The 17,071-nt window shown below is 40.7% G+C and overlaps 1 protein-coding gene across 6 annotated transcripts in view; it reads right to left on the reverse strand.

The window, feature by feature from the left end:
* The window catches only part of slc30a9 (solute carrier family 30 member 9), a 125,644-nt gene that overhangs the window by 68,920 nt on the left and 39,653 nt on the right, over positions 1–17,071 (reverse strand). For all 6 annotated transcript variants that reach the window (XR_015935702.1, XM_088627706.1, XM_088627690.1 and 3 more), the window contains 6 exons: positions 14,044–14,126; positions 11,621–11,679; positions 11,434–11,501; positions 10,619–10,721; positions 9,366–9,421; positions 4,258–4,393 (listed from right to left, as the gene is read on the reverse strand). Coding sequence is in view for 5 of the 6 variants with exons in the window: in XM_088627706.1 (XP_088483832.1) it covers positions 4,258–4,393; positions 9,366–9,421; positions 10,619–10,721; positions 11,434–11,501; positions 11,621–11,679; positions 14,044–14,126 (505 nt within the window). In the remaining variant the exon portion in view is untranslated. The remainder of the gene's footprint in view (positions 1–4,257; positions 4,394–9,365; positions 9,422–10,618; positions 10,722–11,433; positions 11,502–11,620; positions 11,680–14,043; positions 14,127–17,071) is intronic.

The following is a 17,071-nucleotide window of genomic DNA, read 5'->3' on the forward strand; positions in this document are numbered from 1 at the left end:
TGCCCCTGGTTCTGATGGCCATCCGAGCTACGCCCCATTGCTCTACGGGGGTCCCACCTTTTGAGATGATGACAGGTCGGAAGATGACTCTTCCCCTACACTGTCTTTATGGGGTGGAGGACCTGAGCACGACGGGGGCTGCTACGGCCCATCAGTATGTGTCAGACCTGCGAGCACATCTGCAGGCAACCTTTGCTTTTGGAGTGCAGAGGGTAGGAAAGCATATTATGACCGAAAGGCAGTTAACCAGGAACTTCAAGTAGGAGACAAGGTCCTGTACTTCCAATTTGCCAAACCCACAGGGGTGGCCCGGAAGTTATTACCCAGTTGGACAGGACCCCACGAGATTGTCGATAAGGTATCACCGGTAGCTTATCGAATTCGGATTGAAAAGGGAAGGCAATCTCTGGTCTACAAGTGGGTGCATCGCAACCACCTCCGGCTGTATCGCCCACCTCAAATGGTACCAGAGGACACAGAATAGGGTTAAAAGTCCAAACCTGATCAAAGAGGGGGGTGCCCCTTTGTAGCTGCAGGTAGTTAGGTACTGTAGTGTAGGTCCTGCTAGGAAAATATATTCAAAATTATAGTGGAACTGTACCATATGCATCATCTGTGTTCCAGAATGGGAATCCTAAAACTGCCACGGCTGGTCCTGACAGTACTGTGGATCGCCTCGACACAGCCCCTTGAAGTTGTGGAACCCGGTCCTCCTACCGGCATAGTCCTGCAGGACGCTCCCGGATTGTTGTTAACAAATTGCAGAACATATACTCAGCGAGTGTATGTACGGCTGGACCCACATGTTGTGTTTCGGAAGCACATCAACATGAACAGTAGGGTGTCCTATCATGGTAGGCAGTGGGCTGGGGATACTATATGGCATGCCCAGCTAGACACTATACACATGCTCCGCCAGCTGAGGAAGGCAACAGTCACCCAGGAGGAGATGACAGGCCTCAGCCGCCCCAAAAGGTTCTTGGGGGGTCTGATTGCTGCGGCCTCCGCCGTGGGTTCACTATTTTCAGCTGGTCTGTTTGCTGCTAACACTGTCACCCTGACCACCCTGAGAAGGCAGGTGTCTGGGTTACGTAAGGTAATGCCAGAAATTTATGACAGGCTGTATCAACAGCAGCAGCGGCTGGAAAGCCTAGGGAAAACCTTATAGGGCACAATTTTAGCAGTAAACCTTCATGCAGTAGTGTTAAATAACACCCTCCACACCGTGGGTAGGATTGTCGACGTGTTACAGTGGGACTATGCTTATGTGCAACAGGTCAGAATGCTGATGCAGGATCTGCTTAGGGAGCTTAGTGCCACGGTAACTAGCCTAGCCATGGGACAGATTCCAACCTACTTGGTTCCACTGTCCTTAGTAGAAGAAGTACTGAGGACAACCACTTCCAAGATGGTGCAGCCATTGCAAGTACATCTTGCATACAGTCTAGGCAGTGCCATTCCCATACATGTCAACCCCGAAGCCAAGGAAATAGGTTTCCTGTTGAACCTTCCCATCGTGAGTAGCAAGGATATCTATAGACTCAAGTCTATATCGAACGTTGGCTTCTGGAGGGGGGACATGCATGTGAAGTTGACCACCCCACCACTCGTAGCTTACCAGGAGGATGATCCGAATTTGTACTTTGTTCCACATTGTTCCAAACCTGGAACTGTGTATATCAACCAAGGATATCCACTGGGTATGCCCAAGTAAGCCATTCCTTAGGGACACAACTCAGAGGTTGTGTGGTATCAGAAAGGGGGCTGCCACTGAAAAGTGTAAAGCCACAGTGATGAGCAAAAGTGAGGTTAACGAACCCCAGGTTGAGCAGGTGGGAAAGGAATGGCTGGTCAGCACACCACAGTTAACTGTTACAATAACATATGACAGGCATGATACAGCTACCTAAGTGCAGCTACCCAACCAAACAGTTTTTCTACAAGTTCCTGAAGGAGCTATAGTGCATCTCAACGATTTAGCACTATATCACCTGGAGTCAGAACTGTATGAAACGGAACTCGAGATTGTGGACGCTTTCAGAGGACACAGCGTTGACTTGGATGAGAGAATCCAAGAGACAGTAAGTCTTGAGGGCTTACAGTTAGTCGAATTTGTTCTCAACTACACAAACTTAAAAACTACACTGGTAGGTCCCAAGCACAGTCGTTGTGGATCCTCTGGGGCGCTGGGAACAGTAAACGTGGTCATCTTGACACTGCTGCTGGGTAGCTGGATCATGGCTGGGGTAATGTGTTGGATGCTGTTCTCTTGTATCAAAGCCTTGCAGGGTAGTTTGAATGAGACAAAGGGAGCAATGGTGTATCACCGAAATCAGGTAACCACTCCCAAACGTCTGCCTGCTGCAGAGCTATCCGATACTGATAGTGAACTGCCGGAAGTTTAAGGTCTAGGGCTAATGATGATGCCCGATGCCTCATTTCTATGTACCTTATAACTGAGAGCAGGTATACGCAATGTTCTTTCCAACACTATTTCCTGTACAAATTCTCGAGAGGTAATGTGAATATTGGGTGGTAGAATCCACCGTGGTACAACAAACATCACTTAACTCGGACCTCGTGACCTTCAAAAAGGGGGGATATGTAGCGGCAATGCTTGTTAATAAGACAGAATTAAGCGTTGGTATGCTTTCCTAAATGAGGCCCCATCTCACCCTCCATCTCTGTGGTGCAGCCACAGAGAAAGTATTCATGCAGGCTGATTTAAGATGTTTTCTTTTGATAAGGGACAGCTCCCAGACGGGGATGCACTTAGCTAAGCCTGGCTATCATGATCAATGGTCATCCATTGGCGCCTATCTGTCTAGGGAGTGCCGAATGGACATCTGGACTGCATTCCTAAGTGTCAAGAGTAAGTGACTCATATCTCACCTTGACCCACCAATCAGGGACTGGCAGGGCGTGGTAATACCACGTGGGTCTCCAATGCCCGCCAAACTCTCAACCAATCAGCACACATCTGTGTCTTGGTCAAAAAGGGAGCGCAAGCTCAGATCGGGGCTCTCCTTGGCCATTTTCGCGCATCCTCAGAGACAATCATGTGACAACTGCTTTTGTCTGCAAAGGGACTTGGACTTTGTTCTAAGCGCGAGGCCGAGGATCCCGTACGTACTCAGAATTCTACCAACGTGAATGCTCCGCTTGATCAACGGCAGCCTACAGTTGGACCCTCGTCGACAACCTGAATAGCTTATTTAGAAGCAGCGCTGGACCGGGAACGAACCAGCTTCTTCCCAGGCAAAAGAGTGAGTTGTGAGGACTCGCGGTCACACTCTGTGCATAGAGACTTTCTACTAGCCAGCCGGAATGCTGGTAGATCCCCTCGGAGCAACGACTGCCCTGCGCGCCGCAGTCAGATTCCTCCGCCTGTTCTACTCCGAGCTGCACCTCGACTGGTTGGCCTGTAGCCAGAGGACGCCGGGACAACGCCCATTGGACAACCGCTGGAACAGAGGCTGCAACAGAGCCTGTCAGCTGGTTTGGTGTTCGTGTCGGGAAATTCCAAATCCATACACAGTGGATAAGTAAACCCCATGTTCTACATTGCGTCTCGAGAATTCAATTGTACCTCAACATAAGTTGTTATCAATTTGATTCATGAGTAATGTATTTACTTCCGAGTTTAGAGTAACAGTGGGTAATAACACTGATTAGCGATTTGGTAACCGAACGATATATATTGACATGTATTCTCTGTTGTGTATCTCTTTGTGTTTGCATCTCTTCGAGATTATATACCTTGTATATTGATAACCCTCACAGTAAGGTCTGCCACTCATATCCAGGCAGACTAGTATATGTTTGGTGCACAATTTATATTAATAAATGTATCTCGTGTATTGAACCCGTGTGTGTGCGTTGTTAGTTGTTCTGACGATTGATTTTCTAAAAGCCCCAACGAACAACCTCGTGATTACTGCTACAATTAATAATTGTCTCAGTAAACCCATCAAACCTCTACAAACCTAACCATAATCTCAAAGCCAAAACCCATGGTTATCTGAAGAAACTCGCATTATCTATTAACTGCTAGTGACAAAATAAGTTAGATGGTCCAAATGACCTCTTGGTATTTGTAACCTCTGTTGATGGTCTACCGTCACATATTCCAGGTGGATGCTGCACATTGGTGGTAGAAGGGAGTCCCCATTACCTGTTAAAGGGCTTTGAGCGGAGTACCTAGAAAAGTGCTATTTAAGAGTAAGGAATTATTATTATTATTGATGGCATTCCTACCCAAAGCAGAGACTCAATTGGCTGAGGGTGAAGCAAACCAATGACGCCATGGTACCACGACAGTCCAGCTCCCATCATGAAGATGCCAACACCACTGATGAGTGAAGCTATGTAGCGCATGTTGGAAAATCCATATCTAGATTAAAGAAATAGTTTAGCAAAACAGAGATTGAGTCCATTCAAATAGCAATGCTTACTGACAACAAGCAACAGCAGATTTCATACTACTAAATAAAAAACTATGGATATAATGTTGGCACAGTGGTGAAGTGGTTGGCATTGCTGCCTTGCAGTATTGGGACTCTGGTTTCAATTTCAGGACTGGGGTGCTATTTGTTTGGAGTTTGTAAGTTCTTACAGTGGTCACATGGGTTTCCTCTGGGTGCTCTGGTCTCCTCCCACAGTCCAAAAACATACTGGTAGGTTAACAGGCTATTGTGAAGACTGGCCTTGGTGTGAGTAGTGTGCATGTTTGTGTTTGTGCCCTGCCATGGACTTGCATCCCATACAGGCTTTACCACACCTTGCAACCATTGCTTGCTAGGACAGACTCTAGCTCCCCTGCTGATATAGCCAGCAGCCATATCACCCTGCAACTCACAACTGGCAACCCACTGAAGCTAAGCGGGTGTGAGCCTAGTCAGGACCTGGATGGGAGACCTCCTGGGGAAAACTAAGGTTGCTGCTGGAAGAGGTGTTAGTGGGGCCAGCAGGGGGCGCTCACCCTGTGGTCCATGTGGGTCCTAATGCCCCAGTATAGTGACAGGGACACTATACTGTAAACAGGTGCTGTCCTTCGGATGAGACGTAAAATCGAGGTCCTAACTCTCTGTGGTCATTAAAAAATCCCAGGGCGTTTCTCGAAAAGAGTAGGGGTGTAACCCCGGCGTCCTGGCCAAATTTCCCATTGGCCCTTACCAATCATGTCCTCCTAATAATCCCCCTCTATGAATTAGCTACATTACTCTGCTCTCCTCCCCACTGATAGCTGATGTGTGGTGAGCGTTCTGGCGCACTATGGCTGCCATCGCATCATCCAGGTGGATGCTACACATTGGTGGTGGTGGAGGAGAGTCCCCATTACCTGTAAAGCGCTTTGAGTGGAGTGTCCAGAAAAGCACTATATAAGTGTAATTAATTAATTAACCCTGAATTGGATGAAACGTTTAGAAAATGGATAGATATACTGTGCCGTGAAAAAGTATTTGCCCTATAGATCCGAAATAGATTTCCTCTATTATTGCAGGTTTTTGACACTGAATATTTTCAGGTCTTCAACCAAAATCTAATTAGATAAAGGGAACCCGAGTGAACAAATAACACATTTTTGTTACTTAATTAATTTATTTATTTAATGAAAGTTATCAAACACCAACTGGCACTGTGTGAAAAAGTAATTGCCCCCTAGTTAAATCTATCCAATTAAAGGGATAAGTAGGGTCAGCTGACTGAACACAGCCAGGCTTGATTACAGCTTGATTACAACCTAACTTATTTTGACCCTCACCATCAGAGTCAAGTTGCCAGCACAAAGATTCAACAAGCACATTATGCCACAATCAAAGAAACTTCCTGAAGAGATCAGAAAAAAAGTTGTTGTTATCTTTCAGTCTGGAAAGGGTTACATAGCCATTTCTAAGGCTCTGGGGCTCTACGGAACCACAGTGAGAGCCATAATCTCCAAATGGAGAACAAATGGAACAGTAGTAAATCTTCCCAGGAGTGGCTGTCCTGCCAAACGTTTTCCCAAGGGCACAGCATAAAATCATCCAGGAAGTCGCAAAGGATCCTAAAAAAACATCCAAAGAACTGCAGGCTTCTCTTGCCTCAGCTAACATTAGTGTTCATGACTCCACAATCAGAAAGAGACGGGGCAAAAATAGGCTTCATGGGAGAGTAGCAGGGTGGAAACCACTGCTAACCAAGAAGAACATAAATGTTTGTCTCTCATTTGCCAAGAAGCACCTGGATGATCCCCAAACCTTTCGGGAGAATGTTCCATGGACAGATGAGTCAGAAGTGGAACTTTATGGACGACATGGGTCCCATTATGTCTGGCATAAAGCAAACACAGCATTCCACAGTAAGAACATCTGACCAACAGTCAAACATGGTGGTGGTAGTGTGATGGTGTGGGGATGCTTTGCTGCCTCAGGACCTGGATCGACTTGCCATAACTGAAGGAACCATGAATTCTGTTCTGTATCAGAACATTTTTAAGGAGAATGTCCAGTCATCTGTCCATGAGCTAAAGCTGAAGCGTAGTTGGGTCATGCAGCAAGACAATGATCCAAAACACAAAAGCAATTCCACATCAGAATGGCTGAAAAGAAGCTAAATTAAAGTTTTGGAGTGGCCTAGTCAAAGTCCAGACTTAGCTGCTGTGGCAGGACCTGAAACGATGTGAAAGACTGATATTGAATTATATGAAGCATTTGGTTGCAGTCATGGCAGCTAAAGGTAGTTATTAATAAATGAAATAATCACAATAAAAAAAGTGTTATTTGTTCACTCAGGTTCCCTTGATCTAATATTAGATTTTGTTTAAAGATCTGAAAACATCCAGTGAGACAAATATGAAATAATAGAGGAAATCAGGAAAGGGGCAAATACTTTTTCAAGGCACTGTATATTGCCCTCGAAGGGTTCTGTTACAGCTTTTGTGATACTGAAGTGTCTTTAAGAATCTAGTGTAGTGGCAATGCTTATTAACAAGACAGAATTAAGTGTTGCTGTGCTTTCCTAAATGAGTAGTTCAGGTGGGTAGCTGCGTTAGCATGCATGGGCTGCAAAAGAACAATAGGTTTATTCCATGCTGAAAAAAAGGGAGAAAGAAAACACAATGTTTCGGCCGTGAAGCCTTATTCAGGTGTGAGAAAGACAAGGCAGTAAGCAAAGGTAATAAAGCGGGAGAACAAAAGCTGGGAGAGAGGAGGAGCGGGAGGCGGGAGCAGGGAACAGTAGAGGACTCGTACTTTTTGATGTTTGAGTTCGGAAAACCGTCTTTGAGAACACAGACGGAGAGATTAGACTGGTCATGGCCGTCAGAGGTGAAATGAGAAACAATGGGTTTGGAGAGATCTTTAATCTTCACAGCCCTAACATGTTTTCCTAAATGAGGCCCCGTCTCTCTTCCTCATCTCCGTGGTGCTAGCCACAGAGAAGCATTCATGCTGGAATGTTTCTTTACGGATAAGGAACAGCTCCCAAATGGGGATGCACCCAGCCATGCCTGGCTATCATGATCAATGGCAATTCCTGGGGCCTATCTGTCCATGGAATTCCTGGGAACATCTGGACTGTAGTCCTAGATGTTAGAGGTCATTGTTACCGATTTCTCACCTTGATTATATGTTTTATTTTGGGGTAATTTATTTTTGAAAACTCATTGAGCTCACCAAACATCTTCTGTTAGATGCTTTGAGTTTTTTTCTTCATCATGTAAATTCCACTTTTTACCCCTAATGAACTCATTTATTGTACTGGATTTTTTTAGTCATTATCATGAACATATAAACAGAGAAGATGTTTCTGTAAAATTCAGAATTCAGTCTGCTGCCGCTATTAATTACATCATCAATAAGGGAGAGTGAGCCAGTTTTAGAGGCAACCATGTACTGTATATCCAGTTGATGAGGTGGTGTGACAGGAGTCAGGAGTAGCATCCTCATACTAGTTAATTCCCTACCACCAGCTGCAAGAGTCTTGTCCTGTGCCATCCTGAAAATACCTCTGGAAAACCTCTGGTGATAGTTTCTAATTTTTCAGATAAAATAGCAAACCTGAGCTTATGAGGTTTTGGAATGTCAGTAGATTTATGTTTAGAGATGTCAGTGTTTTGCTGGTTAAGGTTTAAGTGTTCATATTTGTTTTAAAGGTGTAAAAAGTATTTATGGGAGGCTGTGGGGGATTAGATATGAGTGCTGAACTCTGTTAACTAAAAATGTTAATCCGTTAGGTTGTAATGTTTGTTGTGAGTTAAGATAAGCGTAATGTTAGAAATTTTGTTTTGTTGTTAAAATGTGTTATAGTGTTTGTAAGTTTTAAATATAAGAATGTAAGATATATGAATCAGTAAGTTTCCCACTCTTGTCCTGTGCCATAGCTTCCCACAGTATTTTCTCATATTTAGAAAATAAACCTTTAAGTAAGGTATCCTATATGAGTTAATTTTCAGCACATGCCTGAAAATTAACTCACTGGTGAAACACCAGCAATGGACGGGACCCACAGGACAGCACCACAGCCAGGCAGTTTAAGAACTCATGACACAGATGCAGTCAAGAAGTCACCTAGTGACTCTAGCTAATGCCTATAGCTATAATTCCCATAGCTAATGCAGCATCTCTGAGCTGTCATAGCCAGTTTCTTTACCCCCTACTGACAACTGATGATTACCCATGTGCCTGGGCAGGCAACATTTAGTAGCAGCTACTGCCTGCTGCTGTGAAGAATTAGGACATGGCTACACATGTAATATATGGCCTCACCATGCTTCACAGATGAGGTGGTGTTCTTTGGAGCTTTGATTGCATAGTGCTCTGTTAATTAAGTCTAGGGACTTTATTTTCTGTCCTACAGGACAACACCACATCATGCTACTTTTGTAATGATAATTTGTGCCTCTGGAACCGGCTCAGTTGTGTTGATATCAATTCAGAACAATTCTGAAAAAATTCTCATAAATATTTTGAGTTACTTAATTAAAATTTTAAATTAAACTTTTGAGTCTTACCCATATCCAACTTAACTGTAGCACTTTACACTTTACTCTTATATTAGTAAATCTATAGCTGTTGCATTAGGCCACTAAGTCTGTTCAGTATCCATAGTTTTCGATTTATTTTCTTAACTTTTACAGGTTTTCCAATTTCCAGGGATAATGGGAATTCTGACATGAATTTTACAAACTATATAAAGTAAGAAGATACTGTAATAAGCTAAGAACAAGTTCTACTGTTTAGAACTGAAACAAAGTAGTCCAGTCTTCTACCTCATTAGGATTACTTTGATACAACTGAAAGTGTTCATCGTTAGACTCATGGAATAGTATACAATATTTTAAAGATGCGTAACAGAAACTTTAATTAAGTTTCTGTGCTACTTACGGATGGACAGCATCAGGGTTCTTGACAGACTGACTAATGCCCAAAGCAAGTAGAGCCTGTATAAATAAAAAGCTGAAATCAGTAAGTAAACAAATTTAATTTGACATTCATAATGGTTCAAAAATATGTAATTTTATAATCAACAATATACTAATTTATCTACTTTTTATACTAAAAACTATACTGAAATGCTAAAAAAATATTAATGACTTGACAGTGTGTTCCACTTGACAGTGTGTTTGACCCTTGAAGTGTTATCAAAATCACACTATTATATGCTTTTCCCATCTAACGCAGAATAGCTACAATTAATATATTGATGCATTAAATTATTTTTAAACACATGGGTTGAGCTCACATTAACTGAGAACTGAAATTCTGTTTGAATGGTTTAGGGTCTAAAGAAAGTCTGTCATTCTTTACACTCATTTTAAGACCGCCCCTGGGGAGGTTACAACCTAAGGTTACTGGAGAAATAAGCAGTTCTGCCCTAAGGTTCTTTCATCTCCCCTCTGGAACCAAAAGGGGCTTCTAGCTCTGGAGTCAGCCATTCTAATTCACGTTTCATGGCTACTCTCCAAAAATGTAACGTTTAGGCACTTTATTTAAAATGTGTGTATTTTGATAATAACTGGGAGGAAAAGGGAAACAATTAATCGGTTTATTCCATGCTGAAAAAAAAGAAGAAAGAGAACACAACGTTTCGGCCGTGGAGCCTTCTTCAGGTGTGAGAAGAAGGCTCCACGGCCAAAACGTTGTGTTCTCTTTCTTCTTTTTTTCAGCATGGAATAAACCGATTACTTGTTCCTTTGCAGCCTACGCATGCTGACGCAGCTACCCACCTGAACTACAAGGGAAACAATGGCTATTTTCTAATAAATCCTAATATTGGGTTCATGAAAATGTCACAAGGAATAAAGACGTTCATAGGTGAAGAACTACAGAGTCTGTACACAGCAACTACTCTCTTTATTTCCTTTCTGATCACAGTTAAGGTCCCATTTAATTGAGTAAATGGAAAACCTACAAACTAAGAGAAAACCTAGAATTAGGATTTTCAGAATACATATATTTTTTTTAGGTGTCAAAGGTATGACTCACTTTATTTTCTTTAGTTTGACTCTGCTCCAGTACTAAAGGAATGAAAAACATCCGTGTCTCCACATTTACATTGGTATTGTGGTACTGTACGAGAATTAACAATGTGACAAGTTAACTAGCATGTTAAGTAGACTACATATCTGTTTACCTACCTGGTTGCAGGTGTCTGCCAGAGAGTGAATGGCCTCTGAAAACATGCTAGCTGATCCAGTGTAAACCCAAGCAAGGAGTTTAAAGAAAAAATTCAGTCCATTGCTGAAATAAAAAAATAAAAATCAATGAGAAAAAAGACTTTCAGTACTTCATGAAAAATTACTGAATACTCATTAATTTGCAAAGCAGTTTGAAAAATTCTTAATATTGAGCATATTTTTGTCAGGAGACGTAAACCTCAGCAGAAGATAATGATTACACTTTAAATCAGATCATACCCTGAAAATGAACACCAATTCAGGCCAGATAATAAACATGTTTCAAATTACAAATTAAGTCTTATTTATACTACAAACTGAATTTATACTGCAATAAGCAAAATGTAAGAAAATGTTAATCATCTTGGGCCAGAAAAGAGAAAGGAAGATGATCATTTAGGTCAATTAAATAAGCATCCTATATGAAATGCTTCATAGTGCAAAAGAGTTGCACTGACAGAAAACCCAATGAATCAGAGTGGCATGATGTTAAAGCCATCTTGGAACTACAATATTTTACATGTGACTATATAAACATGAAAACCTAATATACATAATCTAATATACTGATATTGTCAAGGATATGAAATGTAAATTTGCTTCAACTTCTAAAGAAGAGTTGCACCAATATACGTTTAAATTCTACAATTCTGGCATAAAGTCAGAGTGAAAAATAAAGAAAAAATAAGGAAAGGCCGAGGTTACCATAATGATATTCAAACAATGAATTACTTTTTTACCACTATAGGCTAAACTTTTAATGTTCCTGAACTTACATGCAAATTGCCACCATCACCACCTTTCCTGGTCCTTGCAAAAATGTGGCCCGCTTGCCTGAGCGTGGCTTCATACCACACAGGGTTGGGAAAGGGACACAAAGAGCGTCAGAGAGATTAAACAATGACAAAGATATTTAATGATATTCTAGCAAACCAAGGAGAGTAAACCAAGCCCAGGCCTCACCTTAGTGTTGCCGAAAAAATCTTTATATTCTTCCAGCAACTTCTGATTTCGGAACAAATCTGCAAAAACGCAAAAAGAATGTATATGTCACCATTCCTGTGTAACTATGAGGGTTATCATGGCAAACTGTGTTTATTAAAACAAAACAGAAGAAGCTAGGAAGAGTATAAGAAATAAAAATAATTGGAGATTTTGAAATATTTGTTTTATGAACAGTCTAGGGACAAGGAATATGGCTAAAGAGGCCCCTCTTATAAGAGCGATCGTAAATCTGTACAGCTGAACAGTGTAATGACGTATAGCGTAGATGGGCTCCAGACAGACATGATCTTAAAGTGACAGGGCATGGTCAATCGCCCAAAGGAAGATTCACCAATGAGTGATATGTAGGATAGCTACCAGAACCAAACCTGATAGCATCTCAGCCAATCACTAACTCTGTGGCTAAGGATCTGCGCCTGTGGCTGGAAGGTTGCCGGTTCAAATCCCGCCGCAGGCAGAGGAATCCTACTCCACTGGGCCCCTGAGCAAGGCCCTTAACCCCAGCTGTTCCAGGAGCACCGTATAAATGACTGGCCCTGCGCTCTGACCCCAAGCTTCTCTCTCCCTGTCTGTGTGCCTGTGTGTCTCATGGAGAGCAAGCTGGGGTATGCAAAAAGACCAAATTCCTAATACAAGAAATTGTCTATGGCTAAAAAAGTGATCTTATCTTATAAAAACTGTAACCCAGCTCTTTTTCGCTCGTTAACCACTGGCTTCCAATTTCTCCATCTGTAAGCAGTCCAAGTCAGTACTTGGACTGACTTGTTTCACATATATATACTCCAAGATGCCAGCCCAAGAAAGTGAGTCAGTGTTATTTTCACCTGATCAACAAAATTACATTTGGATTCTTTCTTTTTGTCAATATATAGAATAACCAAGCATATTCTGAACAAATCTATAGCCAGGATGAACTGAATTGCCCTTTGTCTACCTTGCAGTCAGACCCCAAGATGTTCGTAAAACAGTTTTCAAGTCATATTCTTTCACTTAGTTTTAAGTATTATTAAAGACTGCTAAAACTCTGTGTACCTTAACCAAGCAGCCTGGTTACTCTCTATGTAATGGCATAGGAATGCAGCAAAAGAGGCACCACTTTGTGATCTCAGCCACGGAATGACTTAGTGGTCTTTGTGTGTGGGAAAGTGAGGTGAATCCCGATAACTTCTGGACAAATTATCCTTCCCAGGACAGCAGTGATCTTAACTCCCATGATGGATGTCCAGAGAGTCTAGCAGAGAGCCATAGGAACATCTGGACATAATCTTAAAATCACAGTGCATGGCCAATCACCCAAAAGGAAGGTCCACCAATGACTGATCTGTAGGGTAGATACTACAACCATACCTGATTGCATCTCATCCAAACTGGCTATCTGACTTTTCCAACCATGTAACTGCAGCAGTCCAAGTCAGAACTTAAACTATCCTCCGTGAAGCCAGGCTTAGAGAGTGAATCAGTAAAGTACAGAATTCTGTCCAAGATATTCTCTCTGAAACAGAAGAAATCTTGTCTTCACAAACCTAGGTTTATTTTCACCTGATCAATGAAGTTAGACAGATGGACTTTCTTTTGTCGACATCTAGAATATCCAAGCATATTCTGAACAAAGCGATAGTTGAGATTAACCAAGTTCCCTTTTACCTGCACTGCAGCCCAACCCCAAGAAGACAAACTGCACACAGACTGTTTTTATAGACCATAGTCAACAGCATGTTTTGGCTGAGCCCCAAAGGAATACAAAACCTTTTGCCGTACTTCTGTCTACACCGGGACTCTCCCAAAAACACCTGCCAAGTCAGGTCATAAATCAATCCAGCCCAGCTCCATCTTACCAGCAAAAAGTTTAACCCATTAAGGATGTGTGGTCAATGGATTTTATGAGTCTAAACATATTTATTCAGCTTATAATTCTCATGAGTTGAACTACTATTCATGACAGTAAATGCATGTTTACCTGTGTCTGAGAATATAAATGTGATTTAATTATATGAGATGGATAGGACCTACTAGGTAGACCATAACACATTACAGACTTTATGTATTTTAAAACTGAAGTTATTCATTCTGATATTTGTAATCCCCAAGTGAACAATCAGCCATACATATCACAGAAGATTGTTTCACAGATATATTCTATTAAATTTGTTTGTTATGAGTATTTAGGTTTTATATCAATAAATTGTATTTATGCTTAATTGGTTGCTAATGGTTATCAAATACTCTCACAATTTATCGTAACAATTAATGATTGTTACAGAAAATTAAAACCTCACTTCACCTACAACAGTTAGCTGGTATTGTGTTCATGTAGGTGGTGTGTTGTGATCTGGAAAGCCTCAAAAAAGCTTAAGATAATTACATAATTGAAATGCACCTACTTTCTTTAAACTCTCTCTCCACTTCCTTTCTGAGTTTGCGCTCTCTGGCTAGTGCCTCTAGACTTCCCCACACCTCTAAAGCTCTAAAACAGAAAAAAATATAATTAAGGCACACTATTATGAGACAAGGATTTCTGCTTTTTCTCAGCCAAAACAGCATATAAATACATGCTGAGCATCAACTAAAACTTCTCACTTATAACTGCAATAAATTTACAAAGTCAGTATGAAAATGACAATTGTTTTTGCACCTGGTATTCTAGCATTTGATTGAACCGATATGACACAGGTAATGTCATTATTATGATTAACATTTCTCATCAATGGGGCTGAATAATAAGAATAAAAAATATAAGCTGCACATCTGATAGGCATGCTTTTGCTTATACATTGTTTTACATATATTACATACAGTTTTATGCAAACATGTGGGCACCCCTGGCCAATTACATGTTTTGTTGATTTTCTAAGTGAAAAGACCTTAACACAACCTCTGCAGTGAACACTTAAACTTGACATGTTTCTGCAAATATTAATGCACAGTTACTATTTATTTGCTAAATTTAACAGATAAAAAATAAATAAAACAGTAAATGTGACATGTGCAAAAGTTTGGGGACCCTTCCAGTTGATCCACTAGTGTTATTTTTTTGTAAGGTCTCAGAACTTAATTGACTCGTTAGACCTTAATTTAAGTAAGGTGATGACAATTCCAGAGCTTCATAAATTCTCTGACTCTTCGAACCACTAACCAGCTGACTGAGGACCAGAAAATAAAGATAACTGACTCCTACAAAGCAGGGGAAGGCTATAAAAAGATATCTAAATGCTTCCTGCTTTTTCCACAGTCTGAAACATCATAAAGAAATGGAAGTTAAAGGGAACTGCTGAAGTCAAAACAATGTCTGGAAAACCGAGAAAAAGCTTCAATACAAATGCTTGTAGACTGGTCAGGAATGCAAAGCAAAACCCCAAATCACTGCAAATGAACTGCAGGAAGGTTTAGCTGGCAAAGGAGTAGTGGTGCACAGGTACACTGTGCAGGGTTGCTTGCACAAACATGATCTGCATGGAAGAGTCATCAGAAGGAAACCTCACCTGCAATCTCATCAAAAAAGTCAACGTCTGAAGCATGCAACAGAACACTTAGATAGGCCAGAGGTGTTTTGGAACCAAGTGCTGTGGTCTGATTAAGTAAAAATTGAACTCTCTGGATACAATCACCAAAGGTACGTTTGGAGAAAAAAAGAAGAAGCATTTGAAGATAATAACACCTTGCCAACTGTTAAGCATGTGGGTGGATCTATTATGCTTTGGGGTTATGTGCCAATGGCACAGAAAATATTGTGCGAGTAGAGGGAAGAATGGATTCTACTAAGTATCAACAAATCCTGGAAGACTAATGTCCCACAGTGAAGAAAGTGAAGCTGAAAAGAGGTTAGATATTACAACAAGACAATGATCCAAAACATACCTCAAAATCAACCATGAACTATTTCAAGAAATGAAAGATTAAGGTTTTGGAATGGCCTTCACAGTCCACAGAAAATCTGTGGGTAGATCTCAAACATGCAGTGCATGCAAGATGACCAAAGAATATTTCTGAACTAGAAGCATTCTGCAAGGAAGAATGGGAAAAAATGCCTAAAGCAAGAATAGAAAGAATGTTAACTGGCTACAAGAAATGTTTGGAGGCTGTGATTTCTGCCAAAGAGAGTATTTTACCACGTACTGACTAATAGGGTGCCCAAGCTTTTGTACACGCCACATTTACTGTTTTATTTTTTTCAATCTGTTAAATTCAGCAAATAAATAGTAACTGTACATTAAATTTTGCTGAAATGTCAAATTTAAGTTTGTTTGCTGCAGAGGTTGTGTTAACTTCTTTTCACTTAGAAAATCAACAAAACATGTAATTTGGCCAGGGGTGTCCAAACCTTTGCATACAACTGTCTATTACCTGTTCAGACACACAAGGACATTCAAAGACTGCACAAAGAAGTTTTATCAATAAGAGGGGTACATTTGTTTTGAGATTCAACAGGTTGACTCACCTTATCACCAATCAATTCTCTCATTAATGAGATGATCTAGTGCTAATAAAGTGCATGATGCTTGAATGCATCATAGTCAATCATGAATCAGTTAATTAAAATTAGCCAAAAATTTAACATTATTCAAAATAAGCATACATTATTTTTCTAAAACTAAAATTATTTTTCATAGCTCAATAGAGCTATGTTTCTTTTGATGTTCAGTATATACAACAAAAAACTGATCGCTTCAGCTTAAACACTGTTGTTCTCTTTGAAATTAAATGAAAACTCAGTAGTGATACATTTCAAATGTCTTGTGTTAGCATGTTCTGATTAACAGCAGAGACCTTTCCTTTCATAATTTTTCTTTTTCTCCACAAACATACTTGGAAAAGTGTAAGTATTTGGACAGTGAATTGAAATTGGTGATTTTGTTATAATCATTTCTCTACATATGAGACAAAAGTAAATAATGTCAGCTTTTACTGCTATGTTTTTGTGCGTACATGTTAAACCACGTTAGAACAAAAATGTTTTTGTGTTCTCAAACCTCCAATTTCAGATCAGCATAAGTATTAGGACAAATTAATTCAAACATTTGTAAATTTAGTATTTGGTCACATACCCCTTACATGCAATGATTGCTTCAAGACTTTCATGTGATTGCCTAACCCTAACCCATTGATATCACCAGACTCTTGATGCATTCCCTTAAGTTTATTTTGGGTCATTGTCTTGAAGCAGGGTGAATCACCGACCAATGAGTTTGGAGGCATACTTTTGGACATGGGTAGACAGGATGTTTCTGTACACTTCAGAATTCAGAATTAATTCTACTGCTACAATCAATAAACTGTAAGAAGTGAGCCAGTTCCAGAGGCATCCATGCATTCTCCATGCCCATGACAGTACCTCTAACCATACTTCATTAATGAGGTGGTATGCTTTGGATTTTCTTTCTCCATACATCTGCCTTTCTGTCACTTTCTGAC

This window comes from Lepisosteus platostomus, chromosome 1, assembly GCF_059453375.1.
Source record: "Lepisosteus platostomus isolate fLepPlt1 chromosome 1, fLepPlt1.hap1, whole genome shotgun sequence".
NCBI lineage: Eukaryota > Metazoa > Chordata > Actinopteri > Semionotiformes > Lepisosteidae > Lepisosteus > Lepisosteus platostomus.